Source organism: Crocodylus siamensis, chromosome 7 (assembly GCF_052110815.1).
Source record: "Crocodylus siamensis isolate JL-2025a chromosome 7, ASM5211081v1, whole genome shotgun sequence".
Lineage (NCBI taxonomy): Eukaryota > Metazoa > Chordata > Crocodylia > Crocodylidae > Crocodylus > Crocodylus siamensis.
Window position 1 is genome coordinate 4,438,432 of NC_143401.1, and position 15,477 is coordinate 4,453,908.

General features: G+C 51.2%; 1 protein-coding gene across 2 annotated transcripts; it reads left to right on the forward strand.

Moving 5' to 3' along the window:
- The first annotated feature begins 1,819 nt into the window (after positions 1 to 1,819).
- Positions 1,820 to 15,177, forward strand: LOC149859348 (kelch-like protein 31). 2 transcript variants are annotated; one of them, XM_090057257.1, is made up of 3 exons: positions 1,820 to 1,998; positions 7,371 to 8,578; positions 12,593 to 15,177. In XM_090057257.1, the coding sequence occupies exons 2-3, from the start codon at positions 7,389 to 7,391 to the stop codon at positions 13,323 to 13,325; spliced, it is 1,923 nt and encodes a 640-aa protein (XP_089913383.1). In that variant the 5' UTR covers positions 1,820 to 1,998; positions 7,371 to 7,388; the 3' UTR covers positions 13,326 to 15,177. The 2 variants fall into 2 exon arrangements, with proteins under 2 accessions (XP_089913383.1, XP_089913382.1); XM_090057256.1 differs by lacking the exon at positions 1,820 to 1,998 and adding an exon at positions 3,452 to 3,595.
- Positions 15,178 to 15,477: the final 300 nt, after the last annotated feature.

Consider the following 15,477-nt stretch of genomic DNA (forward strand, 5'->3'; position numbering starts at 1 on the left):
TTGGATCTGGGGCTGATGCACTCAGCCAAGCGCAGCAAACACAGCACGCTGATGCACCTGGACGCTGGGCACGGAAATCCACATACCCAGCAACAGAGAACGTGGCGTTTGGGGTCCAATCCCGCAATGCCACGTACCAGACGACTACACCCGCTTGTGTTGCACGGCAGCCCATGAGGTCCGATGCAGCGAATACAGCACACGGATGCACCTGGACGCTGGGCACGGAAATCTGCATACCCGGCAACAGAGAACGTGGCATCTGGGCCCCGATCCCTCAATGCCACCACGTACCAGCCCAGCATGCCTGCTGGCATCACGTGGCAGCCCACGAGGCCTGACGCAGAGGGCGGGGAGGAGAGTACTTCAGGGTGGCAGGCATCGCTGCTCTGGGCCTCCGGTGCCATTCCTAGACAAAGCTTTAAAGGGTGATGAAACAGGGCAGGAACAATGCAGTTATTGCAAAATCATGGATGACAAACACAGGCGGTTCAGACTGTAGGTGATGGTGAAACACCATCAAACCACGCAAAGTAAGAAATGCAAAGTAAGAAGCCCAAACGGCTTCACCGTGGCTCAGCACAACAGCACGATGACAGAGGAGGGTGAGTATAGGACCTTGAAACTGGTGAGTTCATAGCCAGGACCTTGAAACCCTTCTCTCGTAGCCAGGCTGTTCCCAAATGTCATTCATCTGATCAATAGACACCTTCCCCTAGGTCTTTTAATAGTTGGGGTACCAGATGAAACTGAATTTCACAATCGTGTTAGATATTTTTCCTGTATTTTTTCCCCTCTGGGTGTTAATCCTCCTGAGCAGTGCAACTTAATTACAAATGAATCGATGTGGTTATTGTAGCATGTTGAGGAATGTGGTGAGAAAAATAAATTGGAGGCAATTAGAATTAAAATATCCCTGACTCTGAATATTCCCAACAATATTTGCTGCCTTTGATGACAAAGTGAAGGGCTGATCATTGGAAAAAGGGACACCCTGGGCTCTTGTTCTCTGCCAGTGCATCTACTCAAGTCATTCACGTAAAAGGGTGAAAAATCACCACTGTGCATCTGGCCAGCACAATACCTAAGGAGTACTTGAACTCTCTAAATAGGCTCCCGTATGTTGTAAGTGCTGCCTGGATTTCACAGCTGAGCCCAGCACGGGGGTGGAACTCAGCCCGCAGGACTTTCCCAGCTTCAAGTGAGGAACATATTCTCTGATCTAGAGCTGAGAAAAGTGCATGCACACTTTCCAGGGAGCCTCCGTTTGACTTGGGAATCTCGTTTCTCTTTGTGTCTTTTCCCTGTTTGCTCTGAACCTGCTGGAACGTGCTCGGGGGAAAGGTGTGCGCAAAGTGGGGGTTTCACTTAAACAGTTGCCAGAGGCTAATTTCACTCTGACTGCGAGCTCCTAGCGGCGCACAGCACCCCTGTTCTGTGTCGGGTGCCGGGGGGCTGCTGTGCATGTTATTAAGAACAGCGATGCTGGGCACCCGGCAGGTTCAGCCGCACCGCATAGACTATGACGGAGTGGCTGATTGATTTTTCTTCACCCCTTTCGTAATGATCGGGCTATCCCATTCTCCCTCCCAACCTGTCCTCAAACAACCTCTCTCCTGTATCAGGTGCCTTTGGCTGCCTCGCCATTCGCTTGCTCTCATGGTTGGTGGCAGATCAGAGAACGCGCTGCTGTTTATTGCTACCTCGAGATATTGGCAGAAGCGGTACGGATGCATTTGGCCGGTACAGAGCTCCCCCACTCCCTTAGCCTATCCCTTTCCAGGTCTCTCCAGTCTCTGCTGAGGACAGCTGTCCCTGCGTCACCACCAGAAGGTTGATGTAAATGTTGCCGTGATAAGAGCAGTCAGCTGGCCTGACCCGACAAGGGGGAGGATGTTGCATGTGGAAAGTTGAGGGTCTTGCAGTCTGTTCACCAGCAGAGCACACAGGCTCTGTCCTAGCCACAGCCCCCCCGGACTGACCAGTCTTAACATCAAGGTAAGGAGCAAAGAGAGCTTCTGTCTCTAAATTAAACTAAAAACCCAGAGCTGGCCCTTTTGTGCTTCAGTATTTACAGAGAGATCGTCTTGTTCAGGTCACCAGACTGTTTCATTTGATTGCAAATGGAGAATGCTGGCATGGGGAAAGTACCTTTGTTTGTCTTTATTTTGTTAAAGAAGGTGGAACAGAAGACAGTTTACTGAAGGTGAAAGAACCTGGAGATTTAGCTTCCAAATCTTTTTCCAGGAAAGGTCTGTGTTTATTTTTCAGCTCAGACCGTTTTGTGTTTCCACAGCACTTGAAGGGCTCAGTTGTTTTAATACTAATTAAGACTGTTTGATGAGACATCAAAGAAAATAATCCATACCTCAAATACTGATGGGTATAATTTCACCAAGCACAGATTAATCTTTGCTGTTTGCTTGGCACCGCGCTTAGCTCGTCATCATACTGGTGCAGAGATGAGATAAGCAGGACTGAGCCGGGAGGGGAGAATTACTGACTTTTGAAAGTTTACACAGAACAATCCTTGCATCTTACTTTGCTGTCTGCACCCTTTGAAATCTCATCAAACCATTCGAGCTTTGCTTCCTGGGGATTAGTCTGCATGAAAGATATTCCCTTTCATATAGTGGATACTGTGATCAGAAACAGCAAAGCTGCCCCATATTAAATGAGCTGTTTTTAGCAAAGGTCATTTTGCAGTTAGGTACCTTATCGGCATTAACGCACATTTTTCATCTGGGATTTTCCAAAGGGGTCTGACAGAGGAAAGCAGCCGTAGCCATGCATATTCGACAGAAACCAGGGCCCAAGCTTTCCTGAGGTCCCTTTGCAAACCCCAGCCTTAGGCAATCTGCTCCAAGTTTAATGCGCTTCAAACATATCTCATTCCCTCCACACACAATTAGCTCTGGAGGGCTTGGGACTTGGGCATGTTATGCAAGGGGAAGCTGAGAGTGGAACAGCTATAGGTCTCCTGGAATCAGTCCCTGTGTGAACACCTGCAGGGTCTACACCGGCAGGTATTCCACAGTGACTCTAGTGTTTTATATTCATAGCCTCCCTTACCCTAGAATAACTTCCCAGTGCTGATAAGGCCTTAGGTACCTTACCAGCAATGTGTTTCATCAGAGATATGCGGGAACAAGGGAGATTAACTAGCAAAACCAGGCCAGTGAAGGTAGATGGTAAAGTTCATTCTCCCTCTAATTTAAATACAATGCAACAATGGGATAGGATAAATCTGAAGGAAACTGAGCCAAACTAATCTCTGGATATAAATCATGTAAGGCAGTGGAGTCACCCCAGGGATGATATATGGGGCATATATTGCCCCTGGGCCGCAGCCAGCTATGTCTTAGTACAAATTGAATCTGTCAAAGGAGAAGTCGATGCGTGATCCTGATAATGGAGAAGGAGCGAGCAGGTGGGAAGGAATGAACAAGGCTTGTGGGGCTGGAGCTTCCAAAGAGCATGTTGGATGCCACGCTGTCTGGGAAACCTGGCCCAGGGCTGTGAGTCGGCTCTTCTGCTGTGTTTCAAATGCTGGTTGGGAAGAGGCCTGAGTATTGCTCTCATGCGGCTCATCCAGGTGGGTTTGAGCAAAGGTGCATATTCAGTCCCCTGCTCTGCTCCCACGCACTGTGTCAGGGATAACTCCAGCTTCAGCTGTTTTTTTTTAAGAGAATGTTTTGTGTTCCAATTCAAATCAATTCAAAATCCATGAGTCAGTCCAGAACCATAAGTAGTCCTACTACTAGCAAACATCCTCCTCCCGACCTGGGGCTTCAGGTGTTTCCAAACCTTTTGGTAGGCATCCTACGTGCAGGCCCAAACCTGGAGACTTGGGGTGTGGATGCCCCCGAGTTTCATTTGCCCTCAGCCATATGGGCCCCAGGAGCAAGCTAGAGAGCAGTCTTCCTTTTCCATAAAGTGGGCATAAAGCCAAGATCTTCCCACAACTACTACCCTGTGCCAGAAATGTGATTATCCCCTGCCCCTAGGAAAACCACCGTGGTGATCATGGTATTTCCCCTGCCAGGTCATTCATGTGTTTAGCTGGCTTTGCAGCTTTGAGCAATGGGGACTGTACCCACATGGGGGCAGGGATGGCCTGGGAAGGGCAACAGACTCCACAGAAGGTGCTCAGATAGCAGGTGCTACAGAATAGCAGCAGCTTCCCCCACTCCACCGTGTCCATGGGTTTGGCTTCTGATGTAGGGGGGACAGCCTTTGAGGGTGAGAGTCCAGTCCTTGACTCCTTGGCAGAGATGGCCAAACTGGGCTCCCATCTGGGGAGCAGCTGTATTGATTTGTTCAGTGCAGACAAGGGGATAAAACCAAAAGCAGCCCTTGCCCCAAATGATGTATGATGGAAAAGCCAGGCCCAGGAGCATGGGATACTTGAAAGGAACGCTCCGAGCAAGTACTGTGAGCACTGACACCATGTGTGAGCATCATGGGTGGTGCCACTGGGACTCATTCCAAGCCCATTTTGAACCAGAAGCATTTTTCAAGGTTCCTTTACTACAAAGCAGCTTTTAGCTGAAATGACAGGACCACTCCCTCAGCTGGTACTTCTTGGCTTAACCCCATGTCCTTCAGGAGGCTACAATGATTTGTGACAGCTAGGTGAGAGACCCTGGGCTGGGAGTGCGGCACGTTGGGGTACGCTGGAACCATGACTCGGTATGACGTGAGCTGGGATATGCAAGTTGCTGCAGGGTTAAATCTTGATGCTCTTTAATTTCTGCCAACAAGAAAGAGAGGTACACAGCCCACTGCCTCAGTGGGCAGTGTCCAAGGCTCCAGATGCTGGGGGGAGCAGATCAGAACACAGAGCTTCTGGTCCCGAAGTATTTGACGTGTTGGAGAGGCTCCAAAATTGGAATGAAAAGCTAAAATGCCACTGTCCCCCCTAGAACAGAACATCTGGAAAGCATCTATTGGGAACCATCAAACACCTTGTTCTGAGAAGGGAAAGGCATTTCCCTTCCAGATTGGCAGTGGCAACACGTAGGGGGTGCACAGGAGTGCACGTGCACCCACTAAGAGCACTGGTGCACCGCCTGACAGGCCGTGCTCCCTGCTCAGGCAACAGGCAGGGGGGCAGGGGGGAGTGCTGGTGCCCCTCCCTGTGAGTGCTGGCAAGGGAGTGGGAGTGACGCGGCCACTTCTGGGAGTGCTTGGCTGCAGAGGGACCCCCCCAGTTGGCATGATCAACCATGGGGGAGCCCCCCAGTTGCTGACTGGTTGCTGGGGGTGCATGTGTCCCCCCGACTAAGGTGGCACCAGTTGCCCATGCAGACTGAGATAATAAAATGATTCAATGACAGTCCATTGTCTCATGTCTATACATAATACATATCATTATGTATTATAATAAGACCTAATGTGTAACATTATATATATTAATGCATTCTATTTTGTGCATTGTATACAATATAATGCATAATATAGATGTTATATCTAACATTTATATGTAGCATTATATATTACATAATATGCATTACTATATATATATATATATATATAAAACTTCATGTATAACAGTGTTTGTTGCATTACATACATAAACATAATGCAATATTCAACTGAATGATATCACACAGAAGTCCAAACAAAATGGACCAAACCAACAGAGTCTGATCAAAATGTTTTTACTGTGATGAACCAATGTGTGGTGATGACTGAAACCAAACGGGGAAGGGTCAGCCCCCTCACCAGCCTCAGGGTGAGTGGAAAGGCTAACCATCTCAGGACAAGCCCTGGACCAGTAAAAGTTAACAGTAAATCTTCCATGGACTTCATATGGGGATTTTGCTGCCCGGAGGGTGTGCACACAGCAGCTGTGTAGCAGGCTCACTCAGTGGCCCGTGAGTTTGAATTTGGATGCTGTTAAAGTCAGAGCTGCCCAAATGACTTTCTTCTGGGCACTTGGAAGAGGCAAATCTGCTCCCTTCCCTGCAGCCTCAGCTACCAAACCCACCTTACAGCAGCAGGAAGGAGGGCTTACTCACATGGGACCTTCCCCTGCTGCCCTCTGCATCTGCCTTAGGGAACTCAGAAGCAGGTGAGGGGACAGAGGGAGAGCTCCACCTCCTTCACATTTCTGTTCCACCTGCCCCAGATGTGAGCACAGTCCCCACCACTTCCCCACCCTCCCTGCTGTCAGCTCAGCCTTCTCTTTCCCAGCAGAGTTTGTTGCTAGGCTTTCCCCTCTCTAACTGTGCGTTGAATCCTGATCTGCCTGGGGGGGTGGAGTGCCCACCTCTCACCTCCCCCTGCCTCCTTCTAAATAGGAGCTGATGACTCAGCTCTCCAGAAACCCAATCTTTACATGCCAGTGCAATAAACAGCCTGAAGATATGCGAGACAGAGACGCAGCAGCTATTTCTGGCGAGCAGCACATCTGCTACTCAAGCATATGAGTCTCTCCACTGGACAGAAATAGTCAGGGGACAGCCGTGGTGTTTCGAATGAGTGTTCAGGCAACATTTTACTGGGAGAACGATTCCAAGGTGTTTTTGTGGGTGCTGGTCGTGTTTGCTCTTACCCTGGCAGGGGAATGTGGTCTAGCAGCTTGGTCCTGTCACCTACCAGCTGTGGGCTCTCTGTCCTAAGGCAGGTCCCCAACTTGAGAGCCCAGGCACTACTACTAAAGTGGGAAAAAAATAGCTTCCAAATGTTTCTGCAGTATCGACTGTGACGTGTTCAAGTCTGTTCCTGCACTGAATTGGAATAATCAAAACTGCGGTAGTTCTGCAGTGACAGCCCACCAGTGCGTTCAAAGTGAGCTGTAAGCGTTTGCTCCATTTCTCACTGAGTCAGCGAAGGTTGTAAGTGCTACAACCCCCTCATGTAAAAGGAGGCACAGAAAAGTTCAGGCCTCAGTGTCCTGCTGAAGCCACTGATTTGGGGCATCCAGCCTGAGGCACTCTGGACTGGGCACTCAAAACTACTGTCTGTTTGAAGGTGGGTTCCCCTCAATGGAGGGACCCCAAATTAGTTGAAGAGGCAGGTGTAGGTAACTTGCCCTGAATTAGCGAGTGAGTGTCCAGGTCTGGGGTAGAACCAAGGTCTCCTGACTCCCAGCTCTGGGCCTCAATCCACTGGATTTAGGTAAATAAAAAAAAAAGTGAGTGACTTTTGGCAAAGAGCTTCCATTCTGTTCACCAGGCCTGATCCTCAGTGTATTGCCATCAAGGGGAGTCTCTCCACTGACTTCAGCAGCTTTGGGTCAGACTGCAGATCCACCCTGCCATTTCTTGTAGCATATCTGCCATTTAACAGTCACTTGTACACAGCAGCAGGGTATCTATGGTGCCTCTCACTGCAACAGCTCCTAACTATTCCTGTTCTTACAGACCACCACTCCCATCAAGATGGCACCCAAGAAGAAAAACCCCAAGAAGACCAAAACAGAGAGAGGGGAGGCATCCATTGCTCCCGTGGTGGTGGAGGACACGTCACTGGATATCGACCACCTCAACCACCTCAATGATCTCTATGAAAATGGCTCCAATGGCTTCCGCTGCACTGCCACAGAGGTCACAAACCCAAGCCATGGTGCCAGCCTGCTGGAGGAGATGACTCAAATGCGCCAGGAGCGGTTCCTCTGTGACCTCACGATCGTCACCAAAACCAAGTCCTTTGATGTTCATAAACTGGTCATGGTGTCCTGCAGCAAGTACTTCCGCAGCTTGCTGAAGAGAGATGCCAGCCTGCAGCGGGTGGAACTCAACGACATCTCCCCTCTGGGCTTGACCACCATCCTCACATATGCCTACACTGGGAAGCTGAGCCTGTCCCTCTACACCATTGGCAGCACCATCTCCACTGCCAGCCACCTGCAGATGCACGCTCTGCTCAGCATGTGCAGTGACTTCCTCATCCAGGAGATGAATGTGGAGAACTGCATGTACATTGCCAACATCTCGGCCACATACAACCTCAACCAGGCGAAGGACGCCGCCCAGAAATTTATCCGGGAGAACTTCCTGGAGTTCTCAGAGACCGATCAATTCATAAAACTCACCTTCGATCAGCTCAATGAGCTGCTGATGGATGATGGGCTACATATCCCGAGTGAGGTCATCGCCTTCCAGATTGCTATGAAATGGCTTGAGTATGACTCCAAACGAGTCCAGTATGCTGCTGACCTCCTGGGCAACATACGATTTGGCACCATATCAGCTCCTGATTTGGTCAACTGTGTCCAGCCTGTGCCACGTATGATGCAAGATCCTGAGTGCCACAAGCTGCTGGTGGATGCTATGAATTATCATTTGCTCCCTTATCAGCAAAATACCCTTCAGTCCAGAAGAACCAGGATCCGTGGAGGCCAGAGAGTGTTGGTCACTGTTGGAGGCCGCCCGGCCTTGACTGAGAAAGCACTTAGCAAAGAGATTAGCTACAGGGACGCAGAAGGGAACTGGAACAAGCTGACTGAGATGCCAGCCAAAAGTTTCAACCAGTGCGTGGTGGTGATGGACGGGTTCCTCTACGTGGCAGGAGGGGAAGACCAAAATGATGCTAGGAATCAGGCCAAACATGCCGTCAGCAGTCTATGCAGGTAACAAGAGTTTCCAAAAGGTGGGGAAGTTTTTAGGGGACTTTAGTGCCAAAAGAAAAGCACTCTGTTTTCCAAGCCCATGGCTGAATGCAGACCTGTTGCAGGCATCAGCAAAGACTGACTCTGGAATCCGGAGCACAGGCCCCTCTCCCACGAGCTGGAGGAGAAAACTCCTTTTTGATGTGAATGACCTGTAGGGTGTTATAATCCTGAGAGCTAGCTGCCTGGGAGACTACCGAGTAAATCACGGTATCTTCCAGCACAGTGTTCTCCAAGCACATTTTCCATACAGATAAACAAGCAAGAGGAAATTAAGGGATAAACCAGTCAGAAACATGCAGTGACCACCCAGCTAGGGGAGCAGGTAGAGGGAAACGTGGTCACATTTGGGATTGTGCTGTTAGAGAAGCAGAGCTGGCCAGTGGTGATGGCTCTGGACTAGAAGTCAGGAGACCTGGGATCGAATTCCCATCTCTACCACTGACCTGCTGTTTGTCCCTGGCAAGTCACTTTGTTGCTGTTTTCCTTCCTACCCCTTGCCTGTCTTGCCTGGTCCTCAGTTCTGTGGTGCAGTCTCTGACTATGAAGCATGTAGCACAATGCAATCCTGATCTCAGCTGAAGCCTGTACAAATAACACTATTGCCAGTTAGTTAGACAGTGAATTACTCTCTACTTTTGCATGCATGTAGAAGGATAACATTTCTCTTCAGGCTGGAGATTGCTTAGACCTGTCAGAAGAACACAAGCCTCCATGGCTCACCAAAAGCATCTGGGAATATCTCCTTGCTAAAAGGGAGGCGTACACCCAATGGAAAGTCATCCCTGGGACATCACCAGGGATGACTATACTGCAGTCGCTCGGGGATGTAGGGGGGGCAGTCAGGAAGACCTAGGCAGAGATGGAATTAGGACTAGCTTCCCAGATTAAGGACAATAAGAAGTCCTTCTTTAAATACATCAGGGGTAAAAAGAAGGTCCCGGGTAATGTGGGGTCCTTGCAGGATGCATTGGGAAATTTGGTCGTCAAACCAGATGACAAAGCAAACATGTTTAACAATTTCTTTGCCTCCGTTTTCCTAAGCAGGGACCAGAACAGTCACCTCCCTGCTGGGCCCCCCTCGGGCCCCGGGGGAGGCACACCTGGGCCACGGGTTAGTGAGGAACTAGTTAGGGAGCTTCTGGAGGGACTGGACATATTCAAGTCAGCCGGTCCGGGGGATCTCCACCCTAGAGTACTAAAGGAACTGGCCGAGGTCACTGCAAGTCCCCTGGCACGGCTTTACGAGCACTTGTGGTGCTCTGGTGAAGTACTGGAGGACTGGAAGAGGGCCACCATGGTCCCCATCTTCAAAAAGGGGAAGAAGGAGGACCCAGGAAACTATAGGCCAGTTAGTCTGACCTCGATCCTAGGCAAGCTGTTTGAGAAAATTATGCTGGCACACATCCAGGAGGGGCCAGCAGGGGACTGCATGCTCAGGGGCAACCAGCATGGGTTCATCAGTGGCAGGTCCTGTCAGACCAACCTGGTGGCCTTTTACGATCAGATCACCAGATCATTAGATGCAGGGGTAGCAGTGGATATAGTCTTCCTGGACTTCCAGAAGGCTTTTGACACTGTCTCTCACCCCGTTCTCATTAAGAAACTGCGGGACTGTGGTGTCGACACCCACACAGTCAAATGCGTCACCAACTGGTGGGAGGGCCGCACCCAGAGGGTGGTAGTGGATGGGTCCTTCTCAACCTGGAGGGACGTGGGCAGTGGGGTCCCCCAGGGCTTGGTCCTCGGGCCCGCACTGTTCAACATCTTCATCAGTGATTTGGGCGAGGGGGTAAAAAGCACCTGTTCAAATTTGCTGATGACACTAAGATGTGGGGGGACGTGGGCACACTAGAAGGAAGCAACAGGCTACAATCAGACCTAGACAGGTTACAAGGGTGGGCGGACGAGAATAGGATGGGATTCAACACAGACAAGTGCAAGGTGCTGCACCTCGGGAGGAACAACCGGCACCAGACCTACAGGTTAGGGAACTCCCCTCTTGTCAGCACGGAGGCGGAAAAGGATCTTGGAGTCATCATTGATGCCAAGATGAACATGGGCCGGCAGTGTGGGGACGCGGTCAGGAAGGCCGACCGCACCTTGTCATGCATCCACAGATGCATCTCGAGCAGGTCCAGGGAGGTGACCCTCCCCCTCTATGCGGCACTGGTCAGGCCGCAGCTGGAGTCCTGCGTCCAGTTCTGGGCGCCGCACTTCAGGAGGGATGTGGACAGCATGGAGAGGGTCCAGAGGAGGCCACTCGCATGGTCGGGGGGCAGCAGGGCAGGCCCTATGGGGAGAGGCTGTGGGACCTGAACCTGTTCAGCCTCCAAAAGAGAAGGCTGGAGGGGGCGGGGGGGATCTAGTGGCCTGTTATAAACTAGTCAGGGGGGATCAGCATGAATTGGGGGAGTCCCTGTTCCCCCGAGCACCGCCAGGAGTGACCAGGAATAACGGGCACAAGCTGGCAGAGGTGAGATTCAGACTAGACATCAGGAGGCGCAACTTCACAGTCAGGGCGGCTAGGCCCTGGAACCAGCTTCCAAGAGAAGTGGTGCTGGCTCCTACCCTGGGGGGCTTTAAGAGGAGGTTAGATGAACACCCTGCTGGGGTCGTTTGACCCCAGTACTCTTTCCTGCCATGGCAGGGGGTCGGACTAGATGATCTGCTCAGGTCCCTTCCGACCCTAGAAACTATGAAACTTCTCAGTTTGCATTCTGTAGCTGATTTCCAACGGAGCTGAATTAATTAAACACAAGAGAGTTTCACTCTCAGGACAATTGCTATATTTTTCCTCTTCCCTTTTCTTTTCTGCCCTTCCTTTACTTGCCAGATGATGTGGTGGGGTTTGTTGCTCAGAAAGTTCTCATGAAACCTGTGATGGGACCATGCAAACATCATTATTAACAACGGAGGAGACAGGCAGCCATGACAACATTAAAAGTTGCATTTCTTTAGGTGCCCAATTGATACTGCTCTTGCCTTCCAAAATTCCCAGTTAAGGGCTCTGATGCTACAATGGAGAATGAGTGCAGCTAACAAATTAGTTTTTTGTTTCCCTGCAATCTGTGCTTATGGTCCAGAGCAGCATGAGTGGGTTGCTTTCAGCCCAACCCTTGAGGGACTTTTTCCCTCAAATCACAAAACCCTCTGGCAAGAAGGGGCAACCTCCCAATCAGCTTGTGCTGGGAGAGGGGGAGAGAACAAACTCAGGGGGCAGAGATACAGTCCTAGGGGTCATCCAGTCATAGACCCAGCCCTATTATGTGAGGCATATTCACGCAGCACCAAAAGCTGGTCCCTGCCTGGGGATGGTCCCCATCACTCACTGCAGTAATGGTGACAAGGATGATGGGAGAACCCCTCTACAGTGGATGAGGTCAGGAAACCAAATAGGAAGGACTTCTTTTAGGTCAAGGGCAGGGGGTCCTGCTAGGAGGGGCTACAACTCAGGATGGAAAGGGCAGGCTTGTCCCAGGCCCGGTCACAGAGAAAATCCATGCCAGGGCCAGGTGGTCTGAACTTGCCTCACCCAGGTCATTCGGTTCCACTGCCCTCCCAATAGGACCAGGGCTGCCCTGGTCCTTGTGCTGAGAGGCCTCTGGGTCCCCGCTGGCAGACCTCCTCCCATCTGTTTCTAGCCTTTCTACCACAAGCCAGGCTCTGCCCTGGGTTGCTTTCTGGTCCCATCTACTGGGATGGGCTGAGGCTGTCGTGGCAAGAACGTGCCCTGCCACAGCAAGAGGGGATGACCAGGTTCTCAGCTCTGTGCTGCTTGTGGCTGCTCCACCAAGATCCCAGGGGTAGTTTTGATGCTGGGAGACCTGAGTTGTGAGAGATGCCTGAGGGCCACTTATAGTCCAAGCTAATGGCTTGGAAGGGTAAGAGTGAAGTCTTTGGTGTTGCCAGGCTTTGAGCAAGCCTGAGCCTGGGGGCATGCAGACTCAAGGCCCCTCTCCCCCTTCTCTACAGGTACGATCCCCGCTTCAACACTTGGCTGCACCTGGCCAGCATGATGCAAAAGAGGACACACTTCAGCCTCAGTGCCTACAATGGGCTCCTCTATGCCATCGGCGGGCGCAACACAGATGGTGTCCTGGCCTCCATTGAATGCTACGTACCTTCCACCAACAGCTGGCATGGCCAGGCCGGCATGGAGCTGCCTCGCTGCTGCCATGCCAGCACAGTCATCGACAACAAGATCCTTGTCACTGGCGGCTATATCCACCATGCCTATTCCCGCACCGTGTGCAGCTATGAGCCCAGCACTGATGCCTGGAGAGACCAGGCTGGGCTGGGCACACCCAGGGGCTGGCACTGTGCCACCACACTGGCTGACCATGCCTATGTGCTGGGGGGCAGCCAGCTGGGCACCCGTGGGGAGCGTGTGGACGTGATCCCAGTGGAGTGTTACAGCCCCCACACGGGCCAGTGGAGCTACGTGGCACCGGTGCCCATTGGGGTCAGCACAGCAGGGGTGACCATCCTTGATGGGCGCATCTGCCTCGTGGGAGGCTGGAACGAGAGCGGGAAGAAGTACCAGAAGTGCGTGCAATGCTATGACCCAGACCAGGATGAGTGGGCCAATGATGAGGACCTCCCTGAGGCCACCGTGGGTGTGTCCTGCTGCACCATCACCCTCCCATCCCTTGGGAGTAGGGGGTCCCGAGCCAGCTCTGTCGCTTCAGCAGCAGTCAGCATCTAATAGGGCAACTGGGGGGCTGGCACTTCCTGCCTGCAGCCCAGGACAGAGACTAGAGCTCAAGCGTTGCCTCAGATTGCAGGGCAGCTGCGATCGGGGAGCATGAGGACAAGAACTGTCACATGGGGGATGGCACAGTGGGGGCACGGGTGGGGATAGACACAGGGTCCCAGGAGCTGGGAATGCCCAAATTCTCATCCCAGCCGAGCAATTAACCCCGCTTGTGGCCTTTGACAGGTCATTAAACCCTCAGGGAAATGGGGATGACCCATGCCTATGCCTTCAGGGGCATTTGCTAGGAGGAGCACTGAAGGAAATCTCCCCGTGATCATCCCCGTGGCTCCACTCTGCACTCAGTCCCACCCCCGCTGCAAAGCTCTCCCATCCGTGCTCCAGCTAATGGGTGCTGGATCCAAGTGAGGATGTGTGGCCCAGGGGCTAGGACCTCATTTTGCCACATCGGTGACAAGGCTGTAGGCCCCCTTCCAGGAAAAACCCCCTCGATGTGTGACCCTCATGTCATCAAGCCATACATAGGCCTGCAGAATTGGAATGACCCCCAAGGCCCACAATCTGTGATAAAGGCACTGGTTGGGCAACTGGTTGAACAGTCACTCTCTCAGGCTAAGCCATACTTCCTTTCAGTGACATGGGACAGCTCCAGCCCGACTCTAGAGCCCGCTCACAAACCAGCCCATGGCCCAACAAGCAAATCAAACCCCTGGCAAGGCACCGCATGGTGCCACAATGGAGTCACCAAGCACAGGCCAGGGCTACCTAACTCTTTCCATCCCAAGTCCAATTTGTGTCTCCCCTCCAACCCACAGGAGCTGGCAGGGTCTGGGAGCAGGTCAGCAAAACTGACACAAGCACATTCAGATCCTGCTGCCAGGATCAGATGGATAAATATCAGAGCACAGCTCCAGCTGGGGCTGGCAGAGCTTCCAAGCAGCTTTGACGTGAGCTGGAGCATCAGGTTTCCCTGGAACATGCGCTAGCGATTTGCAGCCAGGCAGGTGCTCAGGTTAGAATAGAGGTTTCCCCCAGTCCAGTTGTGTTTAAACCAGATTTGCTCCAACTCTGCTTCTGAATGACCCACCATCCTTTGAGCACAGCCTTTCATTCCCACTTGCCAGAGCTTGGAGACCTCAAGCACTGGCTCCTCTCTGCTTTGGATTCCTCCAGTCACGCTGCAGGGAGGCAATACAGCCCAGCCACCAATCAGGGAATATAGTTGCCATTGCGAGCAGACGCTGACTTATCGTGCAACCTTAGCACAGCACTTCACCCTCCTCTTCTGCTGTTTCCCCTACTGCAGGAGACTAATAAAAGCATTTTCCTTCCCATAAAGTACATTGAGCGCTGGCAGGTGGCATAGTAACAAAGCTACCTTCTTCATCCTTGCTCAGGGTCAGGATGCCACAAAGGCAGAGGCCTGGATGACCTACAGCGGCATGCAACAGCCTAGTATACAGCTAAGAGGAAAAGGGGTTTTTCCTGCTTTAGACTCATTATTTCACTAGGGGTCTTTAGCTTTGCAGGGGTCCAGAGTTAAGGGGGAAAAATACCACACACACATCTAAGCTTGGAGTTATTCTGAGGTCTCTTCAAATGTCAATCAAGGCAAGTCTTGAGCTCTAGGAGAGTATATTTTAGGCTGCCAGTATCCCAGGCTGTGCATCACATTGCGTTTGAATTTCTGATGCTTAGCTTGAAAACAAGTCACCAGGCAGGGCATAAGGCATTGAAAACAGCAGGAAAGGTTTTTGTTTTTTTATTCCCAGGTGGTTTGCACTTGATACTGGTTCTGGAGCTGGGTTTAAAAACAAATAAATTGGAGTAATTCAGAGAGAAATTCAGTCAAAGTGATGTGGTGTTTGTAAAAGTGGCAGTAGATACCTGGGTCACATTTGCTACAAGGAAGACGCTGGAGATGTTTCTTCAGGCATCTCTAAACCAAAAAGGATAGATGTCAGAGAGGGTAACGAACAGGGGATGGATCATTCGATAACCCATTCCATGCTTTCCCTCTTAAAGCCTCCACTCTGACCACTGTCAGTGACAAGATACTGGAATTTCTTACGTTCTTAGAGCTAGAATAGTCACTTCTCCCTTATTACTTGAAACTAGACAAATGCATACTAAAAATAAGACA

Bases quoted from the DNA above. Each gene is read 5' to 3' on its own strand.
- LOC149859348 (XM_090057256.1), top strand. From the start codon at position 3,485: ATGCCACGCTGTCTGGGAAACCTGGCCCAGGGCTGTGAGTCGGCTCTT. The intron at 3,596-7,370 runs GTGGGTTTGAGC...CTGTTCTTACAG, and splicing joins CTCTCATGCGGCTCATCCAG to ACCACCACTCCCATCAAGAT. The intron at 8,579-12,592 runs GTAACAAGAGTT...CCTTCTCTACAG, and splicing joins GCCGTCAGCAGTCTATGCAG to GTACGATCCCCGCTTCAACA.